At 39.2% G+C, this 17,132-nt stretch overlaps 1 protein-coding gene across 1 annotated transcript in view; it reads left to right on the top strand.

The window, feature by feature from the left end:
• SACM1L (SAC1 like phosphatidylinositide phosphatase) overlaps window positions 1–17,132 on the top strand; it is a 31,233-nt gene that overhangs the window by 1,061 nt on the left and 13,040 nt on the right. The window contains exons 2-6 of the mRNA XM_069860009.1: window positions 9,589–9,686; window positions 11,265–11,339; window positions 12,542–12,669; window positions 13,906–14,055; window positions 15,982–16,041. Of these exons, the coding sequence (XP_069716110.1) occupies window positions 9,589–9,686; window positions 11,265–11,339; window positions 12,542–12,669; window positions 13,906–14,055; window positions 15,982–16,041 (511 nt within the window). The remainder of the gene's footprint in view (window positions 1–9,588; window positions 9,687–11,264; window positions 11,340–12,541; window positions 12,670–13,905; window positions 14,056–15,981; window positions 16,042–17,132) is intronic.

Genomic DNA, 17,132 nt, shown 5'->3' on the forward strand with positions numbered 1-17,132 from the left:
AGTCCTTAGTGGCACAGGGGTTTTGTGGAATGGTTTTGGTGCCCGTTAATGATTTTTGAACTTCAGGGACTGTCCCGTGACTTCTTCAAACAAATTCTCACCTTCCTGCTGTGTTTTTTTTTTTTTTTTTACTGTAAAACAAAGGTTTTAGTGGAAAAAGTAACCCTTTGAACTTGCGTGTGCCAGATGTTTGCTTACTGCTTTTATTACAGCAAAAGAAGTTGTGCAACCAAAGCAATACAAACTTAAAACCAAAGAGGCGTTTCCATTATCAGCCCTCACACTGGCCGGTTGTAACTCTTGGAAAATGTACTCCGAGCGTGAGACTCTTCATGGCTGTCGGAAGCCAACAGCAGAATGTCCTTGTGCGCCCTAAAGGCGTTCCCAGGCTTCTGACCTCTAAATATTAGCTTGAAACTCTGTAATTGAGTTACTGATGCCGTTTTCTGGCTGCAGTATCTGAAAGTGATTTTTAAGGCTAATTTAACTGTAATTAATGCCCTGTTAAATTTAATTTGACACCCATCTTTTGGATTCAAAGGAAACATACTTTGATCTTTCTTAGGGATCTGTATAAACAGTTTGTCATAATGCTGTTACGAGCTTAAAAATCACTGGGCTTTTCCTTATTTTAATTACACAGCTATGTGAGGGTATACAGGCACTGGAGAGTAAGATCATCAGTGATGGCTGAAAGATTTGCTTATTTGGCAAAAAGCTTTTATTTTTTTCTCCTCTTGTCACCTAAACTGTGTTTGTCTTTCTTTAAGCCGAACTTGTGAGCTTTTTGCCTGCAGAGGAGAAAAGGTGAGTTGTATGAGTAGCAGTTATGTGGCTTGTAGTGCACAGTCCTCCTTACTGAGAATCTTTTTTAAGTAAAAGTACTTTTCTGGATGCAGGCTAGTAGAGAATTCTCTTGTTTAAACTTTAATCTAAACTAAAAGTAAGTCTTTGTCTTTTTAGAACAAGGCTGTGTCAGGTGTAGTTTAACGTGCATTGTGTCACAAACTAAGAAACAGAACTGTTTTCTGTTCTGAAAACCAGGATTTTTTCCCTGTTATTGCAGGCATTAGCGCAACTTGATACAGACTTTCTGCCAAACATTTTTAGATATGGGGCCGTAACTTGGATGGTGAGTCAGGCTTACTAGATTGGCAAGGTCAAAGGAGAAATCTTTCTGAGAAATCCAGGCTAGACTTTGGTTTGGGGATTTAGCAGTAACAGTGTTTGGGGTTTTTTTTAAAACCGTTTTCACATTTTCACTATGAGAAAGTCAAACTTTGCAACTGTACCTCTTCAGGGTAGTCTGGTGGTCCTATACGGAGCCTCACTGATAGTGGTCCTCTGTGGGATCCAGTTCTGTACATCCAGTCGGAGATTCTAGCTCTGAATGCAAAACTCTTGTGTTTCACATCTTATCAGAAGTAGTGACTCAAACCCTTTGTGCCTTGACCGGTGTCATCAGTCAAATTCAGGTGATACCAGTGAAAATGCTGATGTCCGGCATCTGTGCTCCTGTTGGAACTGTTTGAGTTACATTAGCAGTTATTGGGGAAAACTATTAATCTGACAACGGCTATTCATAGTTGTCATCTGTGTCACAGCTGTACTCTATTAAACTTCTTCTCGTAGCCTCAAGAATAAATTGACAAATTCAAGCAGCTATTGCAGGTAGCAAGCTAGTGGATGGCAGTGAGGCTACCAATTCTGTTAATCAATAAAATCTGATTCATAAAGCTGTCAGCAGAATAGAGAGAATCTTGGCTGTTGTTTTGGCTCACGTAAAATCATCTCTTTTTCTTTTTGTGCTTGGGTGAGGATTTATCTTGCTGATAAGTCTTCTCAGTATCCTGTGGGTCCCCAACTGGAGCTGTGTGTCAAATGTGGTCCAAAAATGAGTGTTGTCATTGGTTGGTTTGTTTCCTTGTTTTCTAAACAGAGTGTTCAGTTTAGATAATAGCTTAGAAAGAACAGCTACACATCCCTTTTTTTTTTTTTTTTAACCTGTTTAATGTAAGTGGCTGTGATGGTGAAGCTCAGGTATGTTGATTGAGGAGGACATTAACTTATGTAGTAAATTATTTGTCATCTTAAGCAAAACTTCACTGGAAATAGTTATTATGAAGCTTTGCCTTTACTATGTACCTTTTTTTTGTTGTTGTTTTTAAATATTATTTCCATTAGTGTTTTTTTTTAATCCTGGGACTATACTCCCTTTCTCTTCCCTGCAGTAGCTACTTCTCTATGGGAGATGTTCCAGTTCCTTGAGCTGTTTTTTTGAGTAGTATGTATTGTAGACGTATAATTAGCACACCCGCTCACCTAGAAAATCTAGAATCTCTGGAGTGTTGAAACCAGCAGCATGTTAGCACTGTTACTTAACGTGCTGCTGGGACTCAGCATATACCAGTGTCTTTCCTATACCTCACTGCAGACCACTTTGGTGTCTTGAGTACAGCAAATGCATTGCTGTGTGGTACAGAATGTGCTTTTTGTTTCCTTCATTACAGTATTTAGAGGCTGTCATCAAAGTTTCCTGCATTAGAGAGCCATGTTAAGTATTTATGGTGAAATAATCAATTACTGAAGTAAGGGTTTGGCTGTTGAGGCCTAGAAGGCTTAAGTGATATTGAGTGAAGCACAATCTTTAGTGGCTGTAAGAGCGTGATGGGTCCTTTTTCATGCTATATCTCAACACAGGAGTATTCTTGTCTGCAAAATCTGCCTAAATAAAATGTGGGATGCAACTCTGCATCATCATTATGATGTGCCTCACAGCTTTGTAATAGAATTAATGAAGTGAGACTTCACAATAAATATACAAGTTATAAGAAGGACTATCTTATTTAACTGTAAATTAAGCTCACTTCATACATGTTATAAACAAGCAATGTTTTTATTTTTTCTTCTGTGTTTCTGTGTTGGGACTCAAGACTTTCTTCTGTAAGGCAGCTCTTTGCTTTGGGTGATTGAATGGGACAACCCTCATTTTGATTAATGGCTTAAAAAGAGAAGGCAACATCTTTAAAAAGAGATCCTTGAAAGTAGTCAGTTAAAACAACAGAAGATGTTTTTTCTTAGAAAATCCTAAGATGCAACTCAAGAGTTTTGAGGTAGTATGACTTCCTCTGTTGATTTCTCATGAAGCATAGGCATATGGTAAACCTGAACTGAATTAAGAATAATAGAGAATATTTCATAGTACGAGTAGCTAACAAGAAAAGAACACAAAAAGTTTGAAACTTCCTGCTTTAAGGTAATTTCATATTATCTTTGCTTTAGTAGGAACTTTCATAAAATTTTGGAGACTAAACTACTCCAGACATAACACCAACCTTGCTCAGACTCAACTATGAATGTGGAAAATGTCTTTTATTCAAAGCATGACTTAGATGCTACTGAAATAACTACAGAAATAAGAGGTACTAAGTTGATTTTCATATAGATTCTAGCTGGCCATAGGTGTTCTTGTCCTTTTTTCCCCCTCTCTTCTCAGGCCCACATGGAACTGTCTCTCATCTGGACATTAAAAATGCCTCTTGCATCTAAAAATGTATGCTGCAATGCAGTACTTCGCCTGGTTTTGGAGAGTGTGTGAGGGCTAATTTCAGTAGAGCCATTTAGGTTTTTTTTTACCACAATACTATGCAGTAGTACTATGTACTCACATATATTGACAACCAGAATGGTTTCTCAAGAGTGATAAGGCCTGAACTAAAGAAACTAGAAAATGAAAAGGCTTAATTTTCTGTGAAGGTATTACTGAATTTTCTGTTTACTTCTTAAGGGCAAGGTAGTTAAAATCCTCTCTTTTTACAGAGGTTCTACTCTTGACTGCTTCTTCAGCAATGTGAAGAGAAATAATTAGAAAGTGCCTTTTTTTAAAAAAAATGAAACAAACAAACCCCATCCCTGAACAAAAACCACGTCCGAACTCAAAGTAAGGCCTGACATATAACTATGCTGTGTTTTCCTTCTAGATTGTCTTAAATCACTTGCAAGTACTTTTTTTCTCTTTGCCTTCGAATTATAGAGATGAAATTACTGAATGAGTAGCTTTATCTCTTGCAGCGATCCACACAGTTTCAGTTGGAGAAGATTTTCAAAACAAGATCCATGTCACCTTCAGTAATACTTCAGTTTGGTGGTTGCAGTGCTTCAATACTTTTCCTTTTCTTGAATATAATGAGTTATGCTGTTAATGTCAACTACTTCCATTTCCTTTGTTCATTAGCAACAATGAGAAATAGTCCATAATAATGGTGGTCAGCTTTAAAAGTAGTAAATGAGAGGAACTTGGCTTTTGAGAAGGCTTTATGTGCTGTAGTGGAAGCAAAATAAGAGTTCTTGATGTTTTGGATGGTTATAGGCAGTAGTGACAACATAGCCAGGGAGGAAAACTCATGTCAAATACAAAGGTTATACAAAAGCAGAATATAGCTTGGTGCATGAAAACTAGTTTCGAAAGTAATTACAGAGATTATGGGCTTCTAGAAAATACTGATTTCTTCATTATTTTTGTCATAGTGCTAGCACTTGGACTTTCATCTGTTCCGTATTTCATTAAAGGAACATAATTAATCTGTCTGCAGATTCCTAATTGTTGTGAATGATCCTTCTTTCAGCATTTTAATATCTTCTTCTCAAATTAGTAAAATAAGCATGTGCATTATTTTTCTAAGCTTTTGGTAGACATACAGATATGGTACTGAGTCGAATCTGTGGAAAAACATTCTTGCATGCAGTGTTCATCAGCTTCTTCCCTGAAAGAAAAGTGGGATGCAATCATCTTAGTTACAGCAATCTTATGATTGAAAAGGTCATCTAAATGAGAATGAACCCACAAGTTCTGATAATTGGTAAGTTTCAATCAGCATTTGGGCTGAAACCTCTTTAAGTCTTGGCCTCTTCTTCCACTATATTTATTTTAGAAAACTTTTAACTATTTACTCAAATGAAGCAAGGATGAAGTGAATCATCTTTCTGTTAAAAACTTTAAAGAGCACGAATTCTCCCACTTCTTCTAAAGCAAGGATTTGACATTTTGCAGTGCATTAGGCTTCTCAGTTTGTGGTCTTGCACAGTTGTATTTTAGGCGGCTTTTAGTGGTGATCATTGAATCATTAGAATCATCGAATAGTTTGGGTTAGAAGGGGCCTAAAAGATCAGCTAGTTCCAACTCCCCTGCCAGGGGCAGGTCTTGGAAGAGGCCTTAGAGATCATCCAACTCCAACTGTATTTCTCTGATCCTAACAGAGAAGCATTTATTTAAGTTCTCTCAACTTCATAGACTGGCAACTTGATTTCCTCCGGTTCCCCTGCAGAAGGCGTCAAAACCAAAACAGTCGATGCCAAGGTTGTTCCAGTGTGTTGCAAGCTGCTGGAGTCTACAGCCATTGATCCATTGAACAGAAAACAGGGACTGCTTGTCTTGTCATCTCCATGACGATTTTGTCACCAAATCTGATCTTGAATAGGACTGTTAAGAATTTGCATCAAAATCCTCCTTCTTCTTTTATTTGTGTGTTGAGAATAAAACTTAGTTTAAGCAAAGATAGAAGTGTACAGGCATTGTGTAAGAGGAGATAAATGTGACAAAAACCTGTTAAAAGGGCAGTGTCAAGAGACAAAATATGGGAGAGAAATATGCTAGGGGCTGGTCTAGCGAAGCAAGGTGGAAGACACATTGAGAGGCCGGGCATAATTTGCACTGGTAGCCTTAATTCTCTCATTTTTCATAACTCGTGGATGATGAGAGTAAAAGATTTTGGTTTTTTTTCAGGGAGGAAATTATTCTTGTGTAGTAAATAGAGTATTAATTCATATGACAAATATTCTAACCTGTAAGCTTTTTCTCAGCTGTTTGAAAACAGGCTTTAACTGATATGCAGGTGAATCACAGTGCCGAGGCTAGAATACAGTCATGCCCTTGTTGCACAATGAAAAGAGCAGCTCTTAAAATTACTGCTCATGGATGGGAAAGCTCAATTTTGCTCTGTATGGTCAGTGTTGGTGTCTTGTCTAAGTTCTGCTCTCTATACTGAGTATTCAAAAACTGAAACTATTGTTCTCACTGTTTTGGCTGGACACTTACAACCTATATTAAAAGATTTATTTTTCAACTTATTTTGCTTGAATATAGTCAGATGAGTAACAATGCATAAGCATCTGTGTTAAAGATGTAAGAGGTCTAACATTAAACTTTGCAGTGTCTTTTCCCCATTTTTTTTAGCTGGAGTCTTGTGTGTCAACTGACCTCCGAGAAAAAGCTGACTGACTAAACCAAGGGAAGTTGAGTGGCTGCAGCTTTGTCTTGTGGCAAAAAAGTCTACTACCATCTCCCGCCAACTAGCAATAGGTTTCTGACTGCACCCTTCAAATTATTTAATAAATGGCGGGCTTATATATGTCCTTAAGCTTGTCTTGTCCATTCTGTCTGTGTAAGCTTGTTGTATGCCCTTCACCATAAAAATTGCTCCCCTTATTTACCTTCTGCTGGATAAAAAACTGTCTGGATGGGTGGGCCCAAAGAGTTGTGGTAAATGGAGTTAAATCCAGCTGGAGGCCAGTCACAAGTGGTGTCCCCAGGGCTCAGTGCTGGCTCCAGTTCTGTTCAATATCTTTATCAATGATCTGGATGAAAGGGTTGAATGCACCCTTAAGTTTGTGAATGACACTAAACCAGGAGGAAGTGTTGATCTGCTTGAAGGTAGGGAGGCTCTCAAAGGGATCTGAATAGAGTGGATCAGTGGGATGAGGTTCAACGAGGCCAAGTGCAGAGTCCTGCACTTGAGACACAAAAACCCTGTGCAGCGCTACAGGCTTGGGGAAGAGCAGCTGGAAAGCTGCCTGGCAGAGAAAGACCTGTGAGTGTTGGTTTACAGCTGACTGAACATGAGCCAGCAGTGTGCCAAGGTGGCCAAGAAGGCCAACGGCATCTTGGTTCATATCCAAAACAGCATGGCCAGCAGGACCTGGAAAGTCATTATGCCCATCTGCTCACCACTGGTGAGGCCCTGTCTGAAATACTGTGTTCAGTTTTGTGACCCTCACTACAAGAAAGACATTGAGGTCGTGGAGTGCTTCCAGAGAAGAGCAATGGAGCTGGTGAAGGGGCTGGAGAACAGGTCCTTATGAGGAGCGGCTGAGGGAACTGGGGTTATTTAGCCTGGAGAAGAGGAAGCTGAGGGGAGACCTTATCACTGTCTACAACTAACTGAAAGGAGGTTGTAGAGAGGTGGGTGTTGGTCTCTTCACCCAAGTGATAGGACAAGCGGAAACAGTATCAAGTTGTGCCAGGGGAGGTTCAGATTGGACATTTGGAAAAATGTCTTCACAGAAAGGATTATCAAGCACTGGCACAGACTGTCCAGGGAGGTGGTTGAGTCACCATCTCTGGAGGTATTTAAAAGATGGGTAGATGAAGTGCTGGAGGATATGATTTAGTAGTGGACAGATATGGTTGGATTTGATGATCTTAAAGGTCTTTTCCAACCTAGCGATTCTATGATTATTGCTATGACACTCCCTTAAAGAGCCAGGAATGCACATGTGCACTTTATCAAAAACAGAAGCAATGAAGGCAAAGTAGGTGTTATAAAGCTTCCCTGTTTTATGAACTGCGTGTTTGTATTCTTACTCTGATGTTTTTAGTTTCAAAGATGAAGCATTTCATACATGTACATGAAAGACTAAGAAAACTGATATGCAAGGGGAATACTATTGACGTGTTTCTCATTTTAGGACCCATAGACTAATTTTCCTTTAAAGTTACCTGATGAACAGTTGACTAGTGGTTGCTTTATAGGTGGTTGTTACAGATTTGTTGGTTTTGTTTGGGTTTTTTTCTGTTCAGTTCAGCATTTGGTCTCCTGGCTCTCCTAATTGCCCTGAGAAGGCTGTAGGATGCCCGTCCTTGGGGAAGAGTCCAAACATACCTGAAGACATAGGGTTTAACTTTGAAATTGGATAATCTTAGAAGGTGGCTCTGCTTTTAGTGGGTGGAAGGTGGGGTGTTAGACATGTTGAGAGATCTTCTAGACCTTTTTCAAAGGCTCTTCTGATCTAAATCGGGATTCTAATTCAGCTTTCTGAAGGATTAAAAATATACAAAAGATGTGAAGAAGTGCAAGATCTATTTAGGGAGGAGTCTAAAAATATCTATCTTGTATAGTAAGTTTCCAGAACAAGATACTTAACTCTGACCCCCAGTCTTGTCAAGCATTAAATTAAGAAAGATAATTGGAAGTTAAGAATGCTAGTTCAGGAGTGTTTGGGTTTGGTTGCTTAACACTTCCTGTGTACAGCTACAAGTCACTTCTGCATAACGCTTGTGGTTTTGCACACTATAATATGTCAGACTTCTTGCAAGTATCTCAATAGGTGTATTTTTAAGGAATGTTTCTGGAAACTGCTTAATTTTGTCTAGCATTTTACTGCATGAAGTATTTAAGGGAAAGAGAGGTATAAAGTCTGAAATGGATCACAGAATCATAAAATCGTTTGGCTTGGAAGGGACCTTAAAGATCATCCAGTTCCAAACCCCCTGCCATGGGCAGGAACGTCTCCTACCAGACCACATTGCTCAAGGCCCATCCAACCTGGCCTTGAACACCTCCAGGATGGGGCAGCCACAGCTTCCCTGGGCAACCTGTGCCAGGGCTTCAGCACCGTTATCATGAAGAATTTCTTCCTAATGTCTAGCCTAAATCTTCCCCCTGCCAGTTTAAAGCCATTGCCCCTCGTCGTATCACTACAAGCCTTTGTAAAAAGTCCCTCCCAGCTTTCCTGTAGCCCCTTCAGGCACTGGCAGGTTGCTATAAGGTCTCCCCAGAGCTTTCTCTTCTCCTGGCTGAACAACCCCTACTCTCTCATCCTGTACTCATACAGAGGTGCTCCCACCCTCTGATCATTGTGGCCCTCCTCTGGACCCATTCCCACAGTTCCATATGTTGGGGATTCCAGTGTGTAATTTGTCTAAAGCATCTGATGGTGAGGGTGCAGGTTACCCTGTGTGGGGCACAGAGACCTGGGGAACAGTAATGTTGAGACACCTGCTTCGTTCAACTAGTGTGTGGCATTAACGGTTCCACGGTTGTTTGTTTTTTTTTCTTGTGTTGTTTCTAGTGGATTATTGTAATAATCGGAATACCGTAATGTGAAACAGGTGGTTTTATCACTTCAAGGTAATTTTTGTGTTTACTAGACTTGTATTAGGGATTTGGTGCTTTATTTGTGACATATTAGAAAGCATTTAATTAAAGAAGTTTTTTTTTTTGAAGTTTGATTTTGGCTTATCAGGCTTGTAAGTGACAAATTTCAAGTGGACCGCTGTGTACACAAATTCACTTCAGTGTCTTTAACTTTCAGTAGTGAGTAAGAATTGCTAAACCAGCTGTGTATTTTGCAGAAAGTGATTAGTTTGATCTGTTTTTAATACGCAGTCAACATCAGTTGCAATGCAGTAAGAAGCTTGGGTTTGCAAGTTAAGATTGCTCTATCTTCACCTGGTGAAGAATAACTTAAATATAAACAAACACAACATAGGTGTTGCTAAACAAACTCATTTTTCTTTCCGTTCTGTTAAAGGCACATAACACCAGAGAAATTCTATGTGGAAGCTTGTGATGATGGAGCGGATGATGTGCTTGCTATTGATAGAGTCTCCACGGAAGTCACCCTTACAGGTATTCTCCTCACCGATATTTCTCAATGTAGGCCTCCTTGGTCTGTTATTTTGCACTGGGTACTCCCAGAAGACCTTCAGAATCTTAAATTGATACTGGAAGAATTCTTTTTATCTTGAGTTACTATTTTTAAATAGTGTCTTGTATTGTCCTGCAAAGAAGTTTGAAATGCCTTCTCATTGTGGGATTGATGCTGTGGGTAACCAGCGTGACAGCACTTGCCTGTTTTTAGTAAGACCGTGCATCACAACAGTAAAAACTGACTCATCCAAGGGGGTTGTGATTGGTGCTACAAGTCTAAGATTAAATATGGGAAGGGTTTAACCTTGGCATCTGCAGCTTTTCCCAAATTGTCTCAGTGCTGTCTTTTATTTAATACCGAAACTTGAATTTTCATAAAGCCTTTAGAAACAAGTAAATTTAGTTCTGTTGCAATTCTGAATTCAAATGTCTGTGCAAGTGGTCTTAAGCTTAATGATGCGGAGGTCTCCAAAATTTTAGTTCAGGTTTTTTTATGAACGTGAAACTGATGCATAAAAACAATGAAAGAACTTGCATTAAATGTCAACATGAAATGAAGGCAATGAGTGACTTCCCTTTTGATACCTGAGGAGTTTGTCCCGCAGTATTATGAATCTCTAGTCAGACAGAACTGCTACAGTAATACATGAAGAGCAGTCATTCTCTTCCTTTTATTAGGTATCCTGCATACATCGTGTAAGAGCAGCATGGCCAGCCCGCTGGTAATTTTGATGTTGTAGTATAATATTTCAATTTCTCCTTCAATGTTGTCCCTTCAAAACTATAAAGATAGCTGTCCCAAGTCTTTTATTAGTCTTAATCTGTTCTCATTACTGGTGTTTTATCAAATGAACCTGCAAGGTGTCTAAAGCAAAGGAAAAATCAAGCGCTGTCTTCCTCTGTTCCCCAAGCTCTGGAAAAATTCCCAACTCTGGTGTGAGTGTTTTGGAGGCATTTTGTAAAACTTCTCTAATATCCCTTCTGCTATTCTAGAAATGTGGATAGATAAAAGTTTAACATGCTGGGACTTGTAGTTGATATTTGGATACCTTTTGGATTGCCTGGTATCTTGTTTGGAATATTGCATCCCTTGCCACGTCTGTGCTGGTGGTGATAGGTTTGCAGAGATAGATTAAAACGTAAACCAGTTTATCTGAAATGGAAATAAGCTGAGGCTCAGAAGAAGCAGTCAAAAGTTGGAGGCACAAGCATTTATGCCTTATTTGTGCTTGATGTCTTGGTGACTTCAAACCAAAAGGTTTCTGTAAGCTGGCAGGACAATGCATAATTGAGGAGTCTACTTGCTGTACTATCATGTAATGAGCTTAATTTTATTCAATTGAATGACTGGTTTGGTAAACAACATGAAAGATGGGGTTAGAATGCTTCAACGTGCTTCCCTCTGCCCTGCATCAGGCTTTGAAATTCTGATGCATTGCTGCTTATGCTTGACACTCCAGCAAAAGAAGTTTTGACAAACCTAGTTGAATAGTTTTCAGCTATAGTAATGCAAGATGCAATCTGAAATTCTGATTTTTTTTTGCTTCTCCTTTTCAGTTAAGAAAGATGTTCCCCCTTCAGCTGTTACAAGGCCTATATATGGTATTTTGGGAACAATCCGATTGGTGGCAGGTAAGGAAAACAGAAAGTACTTAGGCAACATAGATTGCTAAAGAAGCTTTAAAGATAGAAATAGTATTTGAAGTGTCTGAGGTTACACTTCCATCAATATGCCGCTTTTCTTGTGGCTGTTAGAGGATGGAGATGTCCAGGTAGAGTTTATCATGTTCACATACCTCTTAAACTTGTAGCTGCTCTAAAGGTAGGGTGAACTGACAGCTTGTTGAGTTTTGAGTGCATGCATTTCAAACGCATGCAAAGAACTTCATCTACTTCCTCTTCACAACTGTTTTAATTTTAGCTGCAGGATTTGATGCAATAGTCAAATATTGGGTTGTGAGGTTTGACTTTAAATCAATAATCTTGGTACACAAATAACTGAGCAGGAGGGTGATAGACTAGTAGATGCAACTGTTCATGTAATGATTGTCTTCCAACTGTTCTATAATAAGAAAGAAAATTCAACATTAAAACAAAAAGGACAGGCTGGAATAATTCTAAATTTTAGGGAATTGTACAATAAGGTAAGAATAAGCTATCTACTTTTTCCAAGTATTTCAGTAGCGTTCAGATCTAAACAATCACTGCCACAAATAAACATGTTGTGGAAAGTGTTTCCCAACAAGTGTAAATTGATTGCTTTGAGTGAACTGTCATAATTATCTTTTTTGGTTTGTTATTTATGCAACCAGAAAAACGTCGAACTTCCCACGTTAAATGATTAAAAGAAACCCCTTCCCTTTGCTCTGTTTTGACTCTATCGGGATAAAAACTTTTTTCATAAGATGAATAGGCTTTTTTGGTTCCAAAGCGTGCCTACTTTTATGTATTTCTGACTTGCTCTGTGCTTTCCAGGACACATTCAAGGCCACTGGCCTCTTTGTGCATTTGCAAGTCTAAAGACTTTCAGACTGGATCTGGTCTGAAGTAAGACTAGCTGACACTTTTTTCTTGTCTATTTTTTTTTAATTCCTTAAACTCAGTAGCTCAGGATCCCTGAGCATAGACAAGTGAGTAGCTGAGCTGAGGAGTGGGTATTTTGTTTCTCTTTCACGCCCTTACTGGCAAGAACATAAAGTCCTAGGTGTAACTTGAAGAAACCTCACTCTTTCCTGTTGGTTTCAGTTTTCTGGTATGGTTATAGGCTGCTTTTCTTAATATGTGCATCTGTTTGAAAAAAAAACCGAAACAACTTTGCTCCTTCTGATTTACAGGCACGTATCTTATTGTAATAACAAAAAAGAAAAAAGTAGGTGAAATTTTCAGTCATGCAATTTGGAAAGCAACAGACTTTGACATCCTCTCCTACAAAAAGACCATGCTGCACTTAACTGATATTCAGGTAGGTGGACTGATTAGGGGAGTGTGAGGGAGTGTATGTCAAGGTCCGTTACTGCAGGGCCTAATGTGATGGAAATACAAATAGTTTTAAGAAGCTCTTTGAACAACACTTTTTTTCCTCCGATTTGTTCAGGCTCTTCTAATTGATGTAATATTTGTGTATAGATGTACACAAAGATATGTCATTCAAGATAAACTCCCATTGTGCAGCTTAGAATCCGCAGAGTTTGATCTGCATATTGTGCATTTTTCTACATTTTAAGATGGTACAATATGAAAGGATGAGGTGGACTGTCTTGCTGCATCTCTGTTCTTGCTCTGAAATCCTGTGTCCTCTTTTCTCCTCTGAGGGCCTTTTGTGTGAAGTCTTTGCTTCCCTGGCAAGCTGCAGAGGTGTTTCGGTGCTGCTTTGTAACAGATTGCATAAATGCAGCCTATTACAAAGCAGGCTTCCTGAGCCAGTCCACAAAATCACTATGGTCCTCCTGTTAAACCTTTCTCATAGCTTTACTATTCTGATGGCCCTTACAATATGCTCCTTCCCATCATCTAGTTATCTGTCTTGCTTGATTTATGGAATTGTTCAATTACATAATTACCCTGCAGGGAAGAATTGATTTTTTTTTTTTTTTGAGAGGGAGGGAAAGGATGAAGGGTGTTTAAAACATTTGTGTTGTGGATTGAGAAAGAGTGGATAAGGGTGTCTGACCAGTGGAGTTGAAGGGGAATCTGATGCTCTTTCAGGAAAGGAATGAAGTTAATCAAAACTTGAACCTGAACATGGATTAGTTATTGGGGTAGTCCTGACACTAAGCTATATGCTGCCTTTCACATTGCCATTGCCATCTTGTTGTGTTTTGGTGGTGTGGGTTTGTTTGGCTTTTCCTGAAAACCACTCAAAAAAACCCAAAACCGAACTAGTGACTTCCAAGCAAAAAAGAAGCCATTAATACTAGGTTAATAGCAGTAGCTATTTATGTCACAGGAATACTGTTCTCTGCTCTCCACTGTTCTTGCAGAATTTGGGTGCAGTGTGCTAGCTGTAAATTATCAGTCATCTGGTATCAAAAATGCAATCTTATGGTTTCCTCCATGTATGGTAATCTCTGGGTCATGTTATGTGTTGCTAGACTGCTAGCAAACTTCATCTCATCACTTCAAAAAGTAGTAGTAGCTTAAGAATAAGATATTTTTATGATAATAAATGGGCTTTTCTGTTCCTTTTTTTCCTCAACAGTTGCAGGACAATAAAGTATTTCTATCAATGCTTAGTCATGTCTTGAGCGTGGATGGATTTTACTTCTCAACGACATACGACCTAACACACACCCTGCAACGGTTAGCCAACACGAGCCCAGAGTTCCAGGAAATGAGCCTCCTAGAGAGGGTGAGGATTTAATTTTTGCTTAGTACCTGTCTCTGGCAGAACTGATTGGCGTGGCTTTAGTTTAAACAGCAGTTGCATTATGTCAAAACAATCTCAAATTAAAGGAAACAACAACGCTTAGAGTGGTGGGGCTGACATCAGTGTTTCCATTACACTTGAGACAATCTTTTTCTTGTTTTTGCAATGAATTAATATGCTAAATTGTAGGAGATACTGCAAATGCACTTATGGTCTTCCTTTAAACTGAAAGTGGCTTTACTTTTTTAATCATTAACTTAAATTAGCGAAACAGCTTTACATGTTGCTTAGATGCACATCCTTATAATAGAACTAGCTAAAAATAGCACTGTGTCTGAACTGTGTAACTAGATTGCCTCTGATGTTTTTGTCGATTGAGTTGTACTGGGGCTGTTGTCTGCAATGAGAAGCTGATGGTGAGAGGAAAAAGCGACCAAGCAAGTGGGCAAAGTACATTGAGTTAATTTACGGTTTGAGTTTGCTTCCTAGAGTGCTGGGAATAAGGGTGGAAATTGCTGACTGTAATGTTTCAGTACACAAGTTATTGTTTTATTGAAACTGCTACGCGTGGCGGCTGAGCATGGTAGTCCAACCATTCCTGAAGTCTCATACCTTGTTAGCAACGTGAAGTTCTAGGAACCTGTTCAGATTTGTGATGTCAGACTTCCAAATCAGGCAGTTGGAAGTACTTTCTGGAGTCGTCTTTAAATGGCTTTTAAAAATTCAAAACAAATTGAAGTCTGCCTCTGACTTAAATATTGACTGCTTCTGATTGCAAACAAGAAGGAGCTAAGCAGAAAATTGAGAAAAAGCGAGTCATTCCTCTGACCTGGAATTGTGGGGATAGAGGGAGAGATGAACTCAAAAGTGGAATAAATAGCACTTGACTTAGAATCCTTTTCCAGGATAATGTGGAACAGAACTGTGGATTTTATGGCTGTTGGCCCTAGGATGATGCATTCTGTCTACACTATGCCTATTCCTTATATTTGAAGGATGAATTTTATATGCTGCTTTTCTTTTGGAGGCAACAGAATCAGTGAGCCTTATGCAATTTGAGCTTAAAATTGTTCTTGTGCATCCAGAGTTTCAGAATCCTTAGTCTGGTAACTTACTATACTGCAGTGTAGACAAGGTCTAAACTGCCTAGGCACTCAAAGAGTGAAACCTTGGAAGTCAAGTTGTATTTGTTGTTTTCTGTTGGGCAGAGGACCGTTCCAACATTGAATTTGAATTAACCCTCATCCTTCTTGATGTACTGTGTCTGCCTGCCTCATCTTAAAGTTGAGATTTAATGTCACCTCCCTGGAGTCTGCACTACATTCTGCAGTGAATGTCACTTTTGTGACTAATCTGGTAGCTCTCTGGAATGTACACAGCAACCTGCTTAAAACTTTAGAGGTGAATTAGGGATAGGGAGTAGGCAAAGTTGAAGAAGATCTTTTATGCATCAGAATATATATGTCTTTTAAGCTATGAGTGCTACTTAATATTGAATTATTGGAATTTTTGGTAATTGTGTACAGGACTCCTTGCATTTTTATCTTCTGCCCATTTTAGGAGTGTTACTTCACTACTGTTCTTAAAATTTTGGGTAATCTCTTCAAGCCCTGCTTAGCTGGGGCAAAAAACTGGAATGTTCTTCCAGTAGTGCAGCTCAGTTGTCCATGTTTCAGCATGCCTGAAGTGTCTGGAGAGAACTGCTCTTTTTTTTTTCTTTTTTAATTGTCAATTTACACTTCTAGTTGACGCTATGAATGATACTGATGAAAGAAGGACTGTCAATCTCCATGTACCTCTGTTCTCCTACACGCTTGTATAATACATAGATACTGTGATATTCCATTTATGTTGAATTAAGCAGAACTGACAGTCACTAAAAGCGTGTTGGCTTATTTCTTGCTGCAGGCAGATCCACGGTTTGTATGGAATGGACATCTTCTTAGAGAATTTGCTGCTCAACCAGAGGTAAACACTTTGTAATAATTATTACAGTACCTAAAGGGGGCCTACCCGAAAGCTGGGGAGGGGCTGTTTACAAAGGTTTGTAGTGATAGCACCAAGGGCAACGGCTATAAATTGGCGAGGGACACATTTAGACTAGACATAAGGAGGAATTTGTTCATCATGAGAGTGGTGAGGCACTGGCACAGGTTGCCCAGGGAAGCTGTGGCTGCCCCATCCCTGGAGGTGTTCAAGGCCAGGCTGGATGGGGCCTTGGGCAGCCTGATCTAGTGGGAGATGTCCCTGCCCACGGCAGGGGGGTGGAACTGGATGATCTTCAAGGTCCCTTCCAACCCAAACTATTCTATGATTTTGTGATTATATTAATGGAGGTTGAATATATTTTTATTTCATGCAACAGTTTCCTGTAACTGTCTTGTATTTCAGACAGCCAGAATCTAGTATGACATGGCTAATTCATCTTCTGATATAGTACAGTGACAGCTCAAACTTCCAACTTTATGTCATTTTCTTCAGTAGTACATATAGTTAAGCCGACACTTTGGAAATGTCTGCATTTGAAGATACTGTGCTGAGACAATGCTCATATAAACCAAAGGGGAAGTTACACTGCACAGCATATGCTTCTTAAGCTTTTTTTGAAGTTTAGCTACTTATTTATCTTTTGGTATGGCAAGATTCAGCTGCTTTTTTTTTTTCCCCTAGCTAGCATTTTTCTGAGCACAGTTTAAACTCTGTCTAGTGAATAGCTCATAAAGTTGGTATCTAAGAATAAGACCAATTGTTTAGATTCTTGCCATTTATGTCAGATGAAGACTAGCATAGTGTAACCTTTTGAATTCACTTAGTCCAGCAAATACAAGTGCATGACCATGGGCCACAAATGTTGTACTTCAGTGGCTGGACTGATCTAAGCTCCTCCCTACCAGAGTCTTGAGATGTGCGTTAAACTTCTCAAACTGTCTGCACTACAGCAGCCTTTTCTCTCTATCAGTACATCCAATTTATCAAAGTGAATGACGCACTGCTTCTATTTCTGTCTCAGTAACCTGTGGAGATGTGCTCTTACATTAGACAGCACTGTTCCAAAAGGC

The sequence above is a fragment of the Phaenicophaeus curvirostris genome, chromosome 6 (assembly GCF_032191515.1).
Source record: "Phaenicophaeus curvirostris isolate KB17595 chromosome 6, BPBGC_Pcur_1.0, whole genome shotgun sequence".
In the NCBI taxonomy this organism is placed as follows: domain Eukaryota; kingdom Metazoa; phylum Chordata; class Aves; order Cuculiformes; family Cuculidae; genus Phaenicophaeus; species Phaenicophaeus curvirostris.